This window comes from Capronia coronata, assembly GCF_000585585.1.
Source record: "Capronia coronata CBS 617.96 chromosome Unknown acBCG-supercont1.1, whole genome shotgun sequence".
Classification (NCBI taxonomy): domain Eukaryota; kingdom Fungi; phylum Ascomycota; class Eurotiomycetes; order Chaetothyriales; family Herpotrichiellaceae; genus Capronia; species Capronia coronata.
Genome location: NW_006912893.1, coordinates 2738515 through 2752851, shown reverse-complemented (window position 1 = coordinate 2752851; position 14337 = coordinate 2738515). Strand labels below are relative to the sequence as shown.

The window sequence follows — 14337 nt, the reverse complement described above, 5'->3', positions numbered from 1 at the left end:
CACCAACTTGAGCTCAGGAATGTGTGCCGTGCACCCTTCTTGTGCGCGAGCAGCAGCTGCTGCTGCTGCATGTGTGCGAGATGGATATTGAACCCAAGGTCTCGAAATCGTTGACCCACTGGCAATTCAATGCTTGGAATGCAGTGCACCATATTTTGCACGAATCCAGGACACCGTGATTCGGAAAGGGGGCCACAACAAACAATTCTATCCATCCAGGCATGTCTGGCCTGCCACCTTCATTTACGTGCATCTTGCCGCTCGTGCTTGGTGTGTCTTTCTAAGCTTCTTCTCTCTTTTCTTCTTCGTCTTCCAGTCACTCCTTTGGTCTGCATTTCACTCCTCGTTTGAATTCTGTCCAACTCCCCTTGCTCTACTCGACAGAGCTTTGAGAGCCTCGTGCCCGCTTAAAAAAAACTCACTATCCGAATCCCGGATCAGCTCTAAACACACGGAACCATGCACTCTTTCTCGATCCTCGCCATCGGCGCCTTAGCCTACAAGGCTATGGCTCTGACCGCCACATTTGACGGCATGACCTGGGGTCCGGTCACCGTGGGACAAGTCTGGCCGATCCACTGGACTGTCGGCGACGGTGACCCGGTGGATCTGGTCCTTGGAAACACAACCTGGAATAGCCCCGTCTTCAGTGAGTTATCATGAAACCCAAACTCTTCGGATGAGTGTTAATGATGTTTAGCTGCCACAGCTGCAACCCCTCCGGAGTTCGACTGGACCGTAACTGTTCCCGACGGATTCGTTCCTGGCAACTATGGCTTGGTGCTGATCCAAGGCGACGGCATGGACTATTCACCGTTATTCAGCATCGCGTTTCCTTCGGCAGCCTCATCGACGAGCATGTCGACCACATCAGCACCCACGGCAATGCCCAACGCAACCTTGATCTCGGCCACTGTCGGCCCCACGGTGACCGTCACGTATTGGGATCACGAGTGCGGGTGCACCAAGACCTCGGCGGTCCCTTCTGCTGCGGCCGCCACCAACCTTCCCGGCACTCAATACACTTGGTGGGACGAGTCTTGCGGATGCACCAAGACCGCGATGACGCCGGTTCCAACAGTGGCTCCAGGCTGCAGTGGAAGCGGGTACGGCTGCTCCAACTACACCGCTCCTGCTGCTGGAACAAATATGCCTCCCGCTCCCCCATCTTCCTTGGCACCGGCGGCACAAGCAGCTCCAACCGCCTCGACAACAACTTACACCGGCCAGGCGTACAACTTTGTGAACCCAGGCTTTGCCGTCGTGGGATTGGTAGCGGCCGCCGTGGCATTGCTTGCATGATTGGTTTGATTTTGCTCTGTTTGGTTGCTTGGTCGGGTCTGTCGCCTCGGATGCCCATTGAAAAAGCCCGAAAGATGATGATGGTCGCTTTCGGATATATAAGGGTACGGTCTTTATAATCCGGGTGAGTTTGTATGGATTGGCCAATGTATGCATTCAAATAGTTCTCTAGCATCGTTCATAAATCATGTCAAATCGTGGAAACAATCCGCTCAACGCTGATCAATGAAGGTGATCTTGTCGAAAACCATGCCATTGAAACAGTAGCTCGGGCTCATCTTTGACCCTTGATCTTCGAGAAAGCACCGACTTGTGCGCTTGAAATGGAAAATGGACTTTTGGGACCATCTGGGGATCTGGGGCTCAGTGCAACCGCGAAAAGGTCATCGTCTGGTGGCTCCTTGGGCTTCTGAGCGAGCGAATCGATGGACTGTGAGGAAGGAGCTTCATGCTGTCTCTTGATATGTTCGGGCGGATCTTGGGCTACCATCTTCTTCACGGGCTCAGATACAGGACCGTTGCGGAAAGCGCCGAAAGACGAGTATGCCATGTCAGACGCCTCGGGGGATAGGGGATGCACCTCCCGCGTTGGCGTGTTCAGTCCACGGCCGGCCAGGTCTCTCTCGCTGGTAGCGATGCTGAGGCCCTTCAACTTCTCACTGAGTCTTCTGCCGGAAGGGGACTTGGGACTTTGTATGCCCGGACTGGTTGGCCCCGTCCCCGGGGGAGACTTGGAGATGTCAGTCAGATCGAGCGTCGTTGGCCGAGACATGACGCCGAAGTTGCTCTCAATCCACTGGCGTTCTGAAAGTGCCATCTCCAGGGCCACGCCTTCTGGGCTATATTTCTGTTCATGCCGAATCTCCTTTTCCAAGACCTGCAGTCTCTTCTTGGCCCATATCGTATGGAGAACCCCCTTCTTCCCACTGGCCTTTGCTGTTGCTCCGAGCTCGGGCGTAAAGATGGCGGGAAGTGGATTGACACTCATGCGCAGCGGCGTAGGTTCTGTCCCCGGAGTTTCGGTGGGAGGGTAGCAGGCCAGGGTGACATGTGGAGGGATGAAAGCACCGGGAGGCAGCAGGAAGTATACCCGGCGAATGTTGTCGGAAGGGTGGTCGTCTGCTGAGAAGACCGTGCGTTTGCCGGACCAAGAGACATGCCAGTTTCCGGACTTGGGCCGTGTCTGATCGTCATCCTGCCACTCCACCATCATGACTTTCGTTCCTTCATTGCCCCGACCGGGTTCGAACTCGAAGCGAGCGAGTGCTGTAACGGAGGAAAGGGTCTCAGGCGAAACAGGGGACTTGGGAGTCGCAGGAGGTTCGGTCTCGGACATCACGGCGTAGAGATGGCAGGGCAGACAAATGAGATATGTGGGAAGCCTTTGAAACACGACAAACAGGCCTGCTGGAAAAGAATAACAACAAGAGTACAGGTCTGCTATCATGCAATGATTACTCAAAAATGCCAACGATACATCCAAGTGGGAAAAGTGAGGACGCTGTATAGGTACCAAGTTCTATGTGAGATTCCAAAACGTCCGATCGGAGTCTGAAGATATGCTACGTAGTAGTAATCCTGGTAGAACCATATATGTCCGCAACAACGACCAATGTCATCAGCACTGCACCCTGGCTCTTCCTACCTACTAGGTACCTTAGCGCCCTTGCGTAACTGTAGATACAGCTATAGCAATACATGAATCACCTGCATCGGCATCTTCAACTATAAGTACAGCACGCTTACTAGTAACAGTCTCGCGTCTCATCCAAACCATGTCATGGGGTATACTTTTCGCCTCGTCGTGCTCCGCTGACTGCCGTAAATAGAAAACATCACAGCAGGGCTGGATCGGTACAATTCAGAATCCAAAATCATTTCCACATAATCTAGTCTGGGGCTCCAGTCGATGTCCACACAATGCCTGCTACGCCGTCGTAGCCGTCGTCAAAGAGGTATCAAAGAACCATTTTGGAATGCTGAACATCAGCCTTCGGGCGCATGTTACAGCCACATTGCCTCCTAGATGGCTCTTGGAGGAGTACCGGTCGAACCGGGACCTCGTGTAGGGCGAACAGGCCTCAGAAACCACCAGGGCCAGATGCATCAAATCCCAGTCCGACCTCTTTACCGACCACGGCTGCAAGTCCTCCAAAGCCTTCCTTCTTGAGCCTTTCGATCAACAGAAGACCCTTCTCTCTTTTCTTCGCTTTCAGTTGGCTCTCCAATTCTGCCACCTGCGACGCCAGCATCTTCCTGCTGTCCTCCAAGTCCAGTGCAATGAATTCCTCTTCAAACTTTTTGAGACTTCGCAGTCGAGCTTCGAGTTCCGCGATCGATGCATCAAGAGCGGTAGTGGGTGTCTTCGCACCACTTGATTCTGCAGACTTTGTGGGAGAGGCTTGCGAAGCGGACGTTGTAGTGCTCAGAAGGCTACTAGAAGTAGGCTGCGGAAGGAACATACCGTTCGGAGTAGCATGTCCAAGCATCGGTGGCAGTGTGTTGTTCTCACTGTAGTGAACAGTCGCTGGCAACAGGCCCCGCGATGCGGCCGTCGACATCAACGTGGCAGGAGACCTACTCAGCCTGGAGTGTCTCTCATTTACGGGGCTCACACTGAGATCAGCTCGCTCCGCTAAGACCTTCATACTGGGCAAAAGCGTCGGCAAGCCTCCATGCACTGATGCGAATGATGATTCGATCATGAGCTCCGAGCTGTCTCTGGGGATGTCGATTTTGCCGTTGAGTGATGGATCAGATTCTGGGGTAGGTAATTCGATCCTCCTCAGAGGCGTCGCGGGTCCTGGCTCGGCTGAGGAGGAGATAGCTCGCTTTTTCCCCGATACTTGTGGCACTCCAGGGAAAGATGTCACGCTTGTAGCACCTCCGTTGACATGGCTCTCGCGACGTCCTCGTTTTTGGTCGAAGACATTGTCGGCAAAGCCCATCAGCTTTCCTCTAGGATCATTTGCTTTAACCCTACGTTTGCTCGCCGGCTTTTCACTCTTCGTGTATGCCGTGGTAAAGTGACAGCAGCGACAGTTGCAGCTTTCCTCGCATTTTGGGCAGACCCAAATGCCCTTGTGTCGGAGAACGTCCGGTGGGTACTGGTCAAAGTGCCGAAAAAGACCGCGATAACAGAAGAAGGCTGTGCACTTGTCGCACCGACGGCCTTTCCACTCGTGATGCTCGATGCGGCAAAGATGGCACAGCCTGGTGATGGTCGAGGTTTTGGCGCGCATCAGTTCGTTCACCGCTGTGCCGAGAGTCTTGCGGCGGTCCAGCGCCCGCGGCTCCTCCGGCTGGAACCCAAGGATTTCTCGGGCCCGGTTGAGGACTCTGGTGCACTGATCGGATGGCACAAGCTCAGCCCAAGCGTACGATCGGGAGTGCTCACAAGATCGACCGTTCAAGTAGCAGAGCAAACAAAGGTCGAAATCCGCGCATTGGGTGCAACGCACGTGTCGGTTCCATATCGCGGTGCTGCAGAAGTTACACGTGGCGATAGTCCCAGGCTGGATCGGCACTAGGGTTATTGGGGTGGCCGGTTGTGATTCGATGGACTCATCGTGAACCATCTGTCGGAATAAACGGGAGAGCAGGGGGAGGTCGGGCGGCAGTGGCAGTGACGAGTTGGTGACATTTTGGTTATCTTGAAGAAGCGAAAGCATGGCGCATGCGAGCGACAGATTGGTTCGAGCCACATCAGGATGGCACAAACGATTGAATGGAGCTTGCACGTATTCAAAGCCCACCTCGAGAGATAGCGGGTGCAGAATATTCCACACTAGCTTGGCCGACAGCGTCGACGGATTCCAAACTTGGTGCGCGGTTGCTGGAGGGAAGACGACGAGATCACCCACTCGCTGGTCGTAAGCATACAGGGGGAAATTGGCCTTGAGGAGCTCGGCCGTTCCCAAGTTGAGCCAGTCCAAGTGAGGCGAGACACCTTGAGCGGACATGAAAGAATCGTACTTCTTCTGCGAGTCGAAATCGGTGCCGATGCAGACCACCGGGCGGTCGTCGGAGTCAACGAGGAGATTGAGGGCAACTGTACTCGAGAAGCATCGATGAAACCCAGAGCTGCTGCCTTCGCTACCGACATAGGCCATCATGACCTCGCTCCTCGCGCATTGCGGGAGCCACTGGAGCAAGTCTAAGCGACCTCCCCATTGCACCTCGGCGGGCAGAAGTTTGCGACACTGTTCCAGCCATTCCTGGGGACACTGCAAATCTCTGGCGTAAAGGTTCTGGAATTCGGGTAAGGACTGTCTTGCACTATCTGCAAACTTTCTCAATGTAAAGGTCAAATCTCGGCCCGTACTACAATTCCGGACCGGTATGTTCTTCTTTGTGCTCAGCTCGATCAGTCTTTCGATCCCAAACCCGGGTTGACTGCCATCATGAGGGTCCGTGGTGGGCCATGTGTCGAGCTTGTCGAAATCGGCTATGACAAAGGGTTGACCGAGTTGCAGACGTTTGGTCAGCCATTCCGAGAAGGGGAGGGGCTGCCCGTCGCGGTCCTTCTCTTCTTGCAGCGTGACGATGCTGAATCTCGGAAACTCGACGAATGGTTTGCCCAAGCGAAGGAGCTGTTGAGCTGAACTGTCCGGCGGGACGGTCAGAGATGGAGTTTGCGGGATCATGGCGGCGCCCACAGTAGCACAGCGTGCATTGCGAGAAGACTCGGGTGGAAGAGAGGGGTACAAGTATTGCGATGGGCAAGAGAATGAGATGCGAAGTGGGAGGCGAACAATATTGAGAGGAGTCTGTGTTCGAGATCTGCGATCTGAGAATCCGGGGACCGGAGAAGGACTAAAGAAGGCGGGCTTCGGGTGGAGGGCTTAGGGGCTCTTTTAGGCTTGTCACTCTCGGATTCATGGACGGTTCATCCGTAGGTGGCACTACCAGTAGGTTGATGCCTTTTCCGACAAGTCGTAGCAGTAGAGAATTATGTCGGTGACTGTGGTTGGTGCAGAGAGGGATGCAGGGAGTAGTCCGTGTCCCTGTCCCTGCCAGAGAGGAGACCAGCTTGATCTGATCTCGAACTTAGCAAAGTGTGTTGCAGATTTGTGGCCAGAGAGGGAGAGTTGCAAACGGATTTTCGCTGAAGATGGATCGAGCTGTGGATTGGGGATGGACCCGCCTCTGAACATCATGATCTTAAGATAAGTACTGCCAGTGTACCTCTTATACTAACCTTGGGAAGAGCGCAGATCAGGCTGATGCTAGTACAGCACCACTGCAGGGGAATGAGCTCCCGCCGTCATCGGGCAGTCCTCTATGTCTGTCAGAATAGTTTTCGTCAGACTGCCATTTATTTTCACTTTTGGAGAGGAATTTTCGCTGGCGACCACACATTTTGCCAAGAAATGGTCAGACAAAGCTCATTTACCTTCCGAGTCAGCCACCAGCAGTGCAGTCCCCCATGTCCTGGACCCCTCCACCGGCCCTTCTTGCATATGGCACTGACCCTGAACCCTCTACCGTCATCTGCACAGTAGGTAGATTGCCTTGTATATAAGATATGAAGTTGATGCTCACAGATTCGACGCCTCTCATTGCCGTATGAGCTCTAATCTTCGCACAGATCCCAACAGAACATGGCCGAGTCAGCGTGACATTTACTGATTCAGCCTTTCACTACCTCCACTCCTTATTCCCGCATGTTGAGAATGGCTGGCAGCTGCAGAGGCTCCGATGAGTGCTTCTTGACACAATGTCTTTGTAAACTCATGACCAATCGGTCACGGTCCCCTTCATGCAAACCGTACCATCGTTGCTGACCACCGTCACATCAGCCTCCTTCGCATCGACAGCCTCGGCCGGCATCATCACCCGATACGGCTCTGTCGAGTAGACAGGACTAGTAGCCCGGTAGTCGATCTTCTCGGGGTACACAATATCATTGCGTGCTGTGCCCACTCCCTGGTCGACAGTCTCGTCACGCCAGAGATCGAGCATCGCAATCAGATTCATGGGTCCATGGACGACCACGCCCCTATGGCCTTCAACTTGGGTAGCCCAAGCCTTGTCATAATGAATGCGATGGGCATTGAACGTCAAGGCCGAGAAGCGGAAGAGCGTCACCTCGCTGCGGGTGTACTCGCGGACTATCTTGCCCCTGGCTGCTTCCTCGAGTTCAGTCCGAGACAATTCGGGCCGCTTCGGCACCACGGAGGCGGGTCTCGAGGGATCCAAAGCCGGTCTGAACACCCAGTTTCGTCGATCGACCACGCAGAGCTCATCCTTGCCATTCCTGAATTCTTTTTCGACTCCGACAACCAGCATACTCTCGCCGGTCTTTCGGATCACCTTAGGCACGCAGCTCAGCACCTTGGTCACCTCCGTCACTGTGTCGCCAACCCTCAACAGCGCCAGCTCACTTCGACTGGGGTCCGCCCCTGGCCAGTGGCATGACCCTCCGGCCCACATGCGTCGTGTGAACGGCGCCTCCGGATTGAATGATGCATCCGTGCCGTCTAGCCCCAAGATGCCGGGTAATTGGGCTGGTGTAAAGTAAATTAGATGGTATCCCGCCGGGACGGGTGTGCCTGGAAGGGGCTCCGTCTCCTCCAAGGTCTTGGATAGCAAGGCTGAGCTAGGCCACAGGTGTGGCCGATCCAACGTGAGGGAAAAGAGTCGTAGCTGGTTGGCATCCAGCAACTGTTTGCGTACAAATGTCTGTCCCTTGGAGAACTTGTTCAGAAATGCTTCTGCCACTTCCTGTGCGTCGGCTGAGGACGGATTCCTCGCAGAGGAAGACAGGCTTCGACCTGTGGCTAGTCCAAAACTGGTGGTGATCCAAGAACACCGACAACGAGGCCGCCCCCGGATCAGGGCAGCCATACAAGCAACGGTCTGGGGGAGTCAATGAAGTGGTGGAAGCAGGCCAAGGCACGAGCGTGTGCCCTAGGCAATGGTACCTATGTTTCAATGTCTAATCAGTGTCTGCAAGCTTCTTCTCCAAGAGGGCGGAAGGTCGGGAGAGACGGTTGTAACCATCGAATATCAAATGCCGGCGAGGACAAGTCGGGATGTTTTGTTCTTCAGTCGTCTCCCCGCAATTGGCTGCACTCCGAGATCGGGACATTTGCTCATCATCTCGTTTCCGAGTCCGAGGGAAAGAAAGACAGCCAGCCAGTTCCGAGAAACATTCACACCAAGTCAGGCAACGCTTCTTGCCAGCATCCGTCTCCCATCCCACCCCAATGCCTTGTCGCTAGAATCCGGGGCTCAGACGGCCGAATGTACCTACCTTAGGTAGATAGGCCTTCAAAAGCAGATGTATTATGTATATATGCCGCGCCAAACGTACTACCCCACGTAGGTAGTCATCTATGTGTATGTATTCCCCGAAAACGACATGCTGAATCGATCAAACTTCAAATTACCGCCCAGTCATTATTGGTCTCTCTATCTCTTCTCCACAAGCAGAACGTGCATAGCCGCATATGCGATGATGATGAAGGCAGCGCCAAACACCGCCAGGCCTATCACATCCGACCACAAGGCCAGGTTATCAAACCCAAAGGCACTGAGAATGCTGGCTCCCGGCACCTCAATGTCGAGGCCGTACCGGTGGTCTTTCAGACGCAATTTGGCTACTTCATTGACAATGAGGGCTTCGTAACCATAGTGGAAGATTGACAGCTATGGAAACAGTTAGTACGAATAAGCAGACAGTCGCGCAGAAGAAACTCCTCACCTTTTGTAGCCACTGAGCCGCCATCTGCGTAGAGTCATGGTTAAGATTGAGCAAGAGACCTGCGAACAACAAGCTGAACAGCATCACCAGGCTGCCGATTAGATTCGCCACGGCCCCGTCTCTGAATACGATCCCAATCGTCAAGCAAATGGCCGCGGCGGCAAGGTTGAATAGCACCAAGATCAAGATGAAGGTGAAGAATGTGCCCCATTGTGGTAACAGGCCCACCATTGGATAAACTATCATTCCCATGATGATCGGTGGTAGCAACCTCAGAGGGACGACGTCGAATACTACCTTGGCACAGAAATATGTGATGGGCGCGTAATAGCCATTTGCCCGTTCTCGAACAAATATCAGTCGCTCGGAACTGAAGGTACTCAAGCTGGTGAGTGTGCTGAACCCGAAGAGCGCAAGCAGGAAGAAGAAAAGCCCGAGTCGGTTTTGGAATCCGCCGATGTCGTCAGTCACGCCATAAAAGAGCCAGCCTGATAGCACGGCCAGCAAAATAGCCACAGCATAGTGCGTCAACATCAAAATGGGATTTCGGTAGAGGTTTCTCCATGTCCGTGTCGAGAGAATCAAGAATTGGCGTGGAAGGCTAACACGCCGATAGCCTTTGATAGAGCCTGTGACTGCCTCGCCAGTGCTGCCTTCCGTAGTGTGACCATTCGCTGATGAGGCCGCCTGGATAGCAGCACTGATTTCGTCATGGATGGTCTGGGCCACGTCGGAGTCTTCGAAGCTCGACACCAGAATGTCCAGGTCTGTGTTTACATCCGGTGGCAGGTCATCTGGATCTTCCAACAGCGGCGGTGGATTCGATCCGTCCCTTGTGGCCAGCTGCAGCCAGCTCCGCGCGCTCCCTGTCGCTTTCCGGATTATGCTGTCTTCATCATCAGTCTTTGGCGTTGGCGGAGTATCACTGCCACTCCTCCTGCGTGTGAACAACTGACGGTCTTGCTTCTGCTTCAGCGACAGGCGACGTTTCGGTTTTCCGCGTAACAGTGGCTCAGAGGGACTCTCCACACTGACGTTCGACGCGCTGGCGATCGATTTGACAGCCCTCGTACTGCTTGATTCTGTCCCTAACCCGTCGCGCTCCGGGAACTCCCTCGATTCTTCGCCGAGCACAGGCGAGCCGGGGAGGCTCGCGTGCATGGTGAGATCCACCAGGTAATCGGCGATGTTGAACCCTGGCGGGCAAGAATATCCAATATGGTCAAAGTATGCTTGACAACTGGAAAACGGACCAGAATAAACGGTCTTGCCTTTGGCAAGAAGAATGAGCTGATCGAAGAGTGCGACAATGTTTGACCGAGGCTGGTGGATGGTGAAGATGACAGTTCGGTTGTAAGTCTTCGCCAAAGTGACCAGACACTCGACTACATTAAAAGCGTTGAAGGCGTCCAGGCCACTGGTCGGTTCGTCCAGGAAAAGGATACTTGGACTCGTCACAAGTTCACAGGCGATCCCGACCCGCCGTTTTTCACCACCTGAGATGCCACGCCCGTTCCCCTCTTCCGATCCTATCATTTGGTCCTTGATATGGTAGATGCCGAGCTGCTGCATCACTTCTATGACCCGTTGCTCCTTGACTGACAGTCCCATGTCGGCAGGCAATCTCAGGAGAGCGCTTGTGAGAATGGTCTCATGCACTGTCAGAGTCGGTAGGAGAGTGTCTTCTTGGTCCACGTAGCCAATAACGTTGCGATATTCTGTGTCCAGTATCTTTTCGCCGTTCACATACATACTCCCTGCCACAGTTCCACGTTTGTTCTTGCGAGCCAGAATGTCCAGAAATGTGGATTTGCCAGCCCCAGAAGCCCCCATGATCGCTGTGAGCTGCCCAGGATGAGCGATACCTGATATGCCTGAGATGATCTCTTTGCCTTTGAGGTAGTATGAGACATTCTCGAACTGCAGCGCCATGGGGATGTGGTTGACCAGGGCTTCAGCAGCATCATCATCCGAGCCCTCGCCTAGCCGGATAGCGCCCCATCTCTTGTATGCAGCCCTTCGAGAAAGATACCATGTGATGAGTATGATAGCAACCACGAAAAGTGCGCAGCCCGAAATGACTCCTGCAATCAGCGGCGTATTGATCTCCTTGACTGGTCGTGTGTACCCAGGTACCTCGGTTTCGTACAGGCATTCTCCTGCGCGGCATTGAAGAGATATGTATTCGTCGCCAAATATCATTGAGATCAAGTTGTTCATGGCTGGTTCTTCGAACCTGCTGCCGTCTTTGGAGCTCCCACCATAGGTGTACTGCGTATAGAAAGATGCAGGACCCTTGATTTCCTGCTCGAGGAATTCGTCGATGTTCACTGAACCGTCCTCGCCGCACAGGAATCGATCCTCTATGCAGGAGCATTTTATGTTTTCACATTGATACTTCGTCGAGTTGCGGACATTCGTGGCTTTCGCTTCCGCCGTGCAGTTGTCCAAAGCACAGTAGAAAGACTCTTTTTGATCAACCCAGAACTGAAAGTTGCAGCTCGCTTGATCTGCATTGCAAGCGAAGGTGACTTCAGGGAGCCTGGGGTCAATTTGATCCAAAATGGCTTTATTCGTGACGTTGCAGACCTGATATATTTCGTGTACGACGAGACCGTCTCGATAACATCGCCCGCCCTCGCCCAGGGGCATCATGGCGTTGCAAGCATTATCAGATGCGCAGACATTGCAGTTGACACCCTCCCATCCATCTGTGCATTGACATCGGTCGCCTCTCCTGGGAGACCTGTTCTTGCCATCTGCGAGAGATCCACACAGCGGCTCAGAGCAGTCGTCGCCTCCGAAGCCGGGAGGACAGACGCATTTCCCATTGGTGCTGCTGCAGTTCGCAAATTGCTGGCACTGGAATTCGTCGTAATGGCAATCGAAACATCGGGGACAAGGAGGGCAACCGTCGGCAAGTTGGTAGAAAGGGTCTTGCATTAACGTTGTAGAGGTATCGTTCAGATATGCTGTCGCCGCCGCCAACAATGCCGGACCGACAAAGAGGACGGCCGAAGGAAAGCCATGAAGGCGCATTGAGGGAGGCCGACTTGATTCCGCACGTGCAAAGCTGTCGAATTGGTGTGGCTGGCGCCTGCAGATGGAACCTCACCCGGGAGCTGCAACAGAGAGGCGAGGAGCGTCTAGATGATTGTATCACTAGAATCCAGAGAGCTTGTAGGTGGCAGCAGAGTGAATTGATACCGATAGGGTGTCGCCGAGCGCACTCATATCAAGGTGGAAAGGATATCACACCATACTGCAACAAGCCTTGGAATACTAGTAGTGTAGGTACCAAAGTCAACGTGGTAGCATAGATATGCGCAGGCGCAGGCGCAGGCGGGGGGGTTGGGCTTGTCGCGAAACCGAGCTGCATCGGGCTGCGCAACTCTCTGTATCTTAGTTGGTCACTCGGCACATTATTATTGCCCGCCTGCAGACCTGATACGAGACACGAGCTAAGCAGCTCTGTTTGTGGGGAAGGTCTCGTTGCTGCCTCCGCACGACCGCAGTCGTCGGGCCTGGATGACAACACCTACTACTAGTATAGTTTCTGGAAACTGTGGAAAGGAAAAGAACATTTTCTACCGCCAAGCTGAGACTGTGAGTCTGTATAATTTCCCCTGCTACTAATGTGTCTTCACTCCTGAGGAAGGCACCCTGTATGTCTGCCACAATGTCCAGTATATTGCCGGTGAAGTTTGGCGAGGTAAGGTCTGAAACTTCTAAATCGAATAAATCGACAGCGCTGACACGATTACGAACAGTGGTATGAGAAACACCAGACACCTGCCAAACATGACCTTGTAGCGTCCACTGTCTCGGCAATTTCACTTGCGCAACTTCTGGATATTTCCGAAAGCAAGAAAGAGTCGGAAGAAAAAATTGGCTTGAACAGCATAGTATTGGATGAGAAAGAGCATCCAGCTGGGAGTCTCGAGTTGCGGAGAAATCTGGCAGCTCTGTATTCTGCTCGGTCTGGAGGGGTCACGTACGACGACATCCTGATCACGAATGGTGGATCTGCGGCGCAGTATACCGTCTTCTATTCTCTGCTGTCCGCTGGAGACCACATCATCTGTCAGCATCCCGTGGATGAACTGCTCTATAAGATCCCCACAATTAAGGGGATTGAGGTCACATTGTGGGAAGCGGATCCGGCAAAGCAGTGGCAACTCGATATCGAAGAGCTGAAAGGCTTGATCAAGGATAACACAAAGATGGTTGTAATCCAGAGTCCATGTGATCCCACAGGGGCAATCGTTCCCAAATCAACGCTCGAAGCTCTTGTGCAGGTGGCCGAAGAAAAAGGTGTCTTGCTCCTTGCCGACGAGACAAACAGACCCCTCTTTCACTCCATTCTGCCATCCAGCGAAGATTTCCCTCCTTCAGCTATCAATATAGGCTATGAAAAAGCCATTGTGGTCGGGGCGGTAAGCAAGGCATACAGTCTGGCCGGCATCCGGACCGGATGGATCGCTTCCAAGGACAAGGCCATCATCAACGCCTGCAAGCAGACGAGGCGCTATACCTCAACGGTTTCATCGAAGCTTGACGAAGCTATTGCTGCGGAGGCTGTAAGCGATAGATGCATCCATGCGCTGTTAGGCAGAAACATCAGATTAACTCAAACCAACCTGGATGTCCTTCAAGCATTCATTGAAAGTCACAGCTGGGCTTGTTCTTGGGTGAATCCACTCGCAGGCACAACAGCAATGCTCAAGTTTCACAAAATGGGAAAGCCTGTCGATGACGAGGCTTTTTGCGAACAACTCTGCGAGCAGGCAGGTGTGCTGATCTGTCCCGCAAGCAGCTGTTTTGGTGACGGCCATCGGTTTCGAGGCTACGTGAGAGTTGCTTTCGGCGGTCCAACGCCTGAGCTCAAGGCCGCTCTTGGGGCCTGGGCCCAGTTCATGGAAGAGAGCTATGACTCAATCCCAACCATTTCACGAAAATAATGGCATGTCCTAGACCAAGGTCCTGTGTTGTGACTGGACTGCATGCGCATCTTTTGCTTGCCCATATTCAGAGTCATTCATAGACGAGTTGAGACGAATGAGTAATATGTCCTTCCAAGATTTTGTAATCAGAGATGCCTTCATCGCGTCCGTTGATGTAACAAGGAGGTTGTGCCGAACGCAGATATCATTGTCTCAAACCCGTCGACCAGCAAGCCACTTAAGCTCCGAGGAGAGTGCTTGCAGGTTTCGAGGTAGAGACATATCATACAATACACACTAGGCTTTCATCATCTAAACAGATATTAGCAGACTTCAGGATGGATGTAATGTGTAGGACTCACTTGTTTAAAACTTGGAAGGATG

The 14337-nt window shown here is 53.2% G+C and overlaps 6 protein-coding genes across 6 annotated transcripts; 2 read left to right on the top strand and 4 right to left on the bottom strand.

The window, feature by feature from the left end:
* Window positions 1-459: 459 nt before the first annotated feature.
* A1O1_00976 (uncharacterized protein) lies at window positions 460-1302 on the top strand (the record flags this gene model as incomplete). Its single annotated transcript, XM_007721890.1, has 2 exons — window positions 460-649; window positions 701-1302. 2 exons carry the CDS (start codon window positions 460-462, stop codon window positions 1300-1302), a joined length of 792 nt encoding a protein of 263 aa, XP_007720080.1.
* A 274-nt stretch (window positions 1303-1576) lies between these two features.
* A1O1_00975 (uncharacterized protein) lies at window positions 1577-2638 on the bottom strand (the record flags this gene model as incomplete). Its single annotated transcript, XM_007721889.1, has 1 exon — window positions 1577-2638. The coding sequence occupies one exon, from the start codon at window positions 2636-2638 to the stop codon at window positions 1577-1579; it is 1062 nt and encodes a 353-aa protein (XP_007720079.1).
* A 745-nt stretch (window positions 2639-3383) lies between these two features.
* A1O1_00974 (uncharacterized protein) lies at window positions 3384-5948 on the bottom strand (the record flags this gene model as incomplete). Its single annotated transcript, XM_007721888.1, has 1 exon — window positions 3384-5948. One exon carries the CDS (start codon window positions 5946-5948, stop codon window positions 3384-3386), a length of 2565 nt encoding a protein of 854 aa, XP_007720078.1.
* Window positions 5949-7035: 1087 nt separating this feature from the next.
* On the bottom strand, window positions 7036-8151 carry A1O1_00973 (mesaconyl-C4 CoA hydratase; the record flags this gene model as incomplete). The annotated part of the gene is made up of 1 exon (XM_007721887.1): window positions 7036-8151. One exon carries the CDS (start codon window positions 8149-8151, stop codon window positions 7036-7038), a length of 1116 nt encoding a protein of 371 aa, XP_007720077.1.
* A 567-nt stretch (window positions 8152-8718) lies between these two features.
* On the bottom strand, window positions 8719-12049 carry A1O1_00972 (ATP-binding cassette, subfamily G (WHITE), member 2; the record flags this gene model as incomplete). Its single annotated transcript, XM_007721886.1, has 2 exons — window positions 8719-8955; window positions 9011-12049. 2 exons carry the CDS (start codon window positions 12047-12049, stop codon window positions 8719-8721), a joined length of 3276 nt encoding a protein of 1091 aa, XP_007720076.1.
* A 640-nt stretch (window positions 12050-12689) lies between these two features.
* A1O1_00971 (uncharacterized protein) lies at window positions 12690-13971 on the top strand (the record flags this gene model as incomplete). Its single annotated transcript, XM_007721885.1, has 2 exons — window positions 12690-12722; window positions 12781-13971. The coding sequence occupies 2 exons, from the start codon at window positions 12690-12692 to the stop codon at window positions 13969-13971; spliced, it is 1224 nt and encodes a 407-aa protein (XP_007720075.1).
* Window positions 13972-14337: the final 366 nt, after the last annotated feature.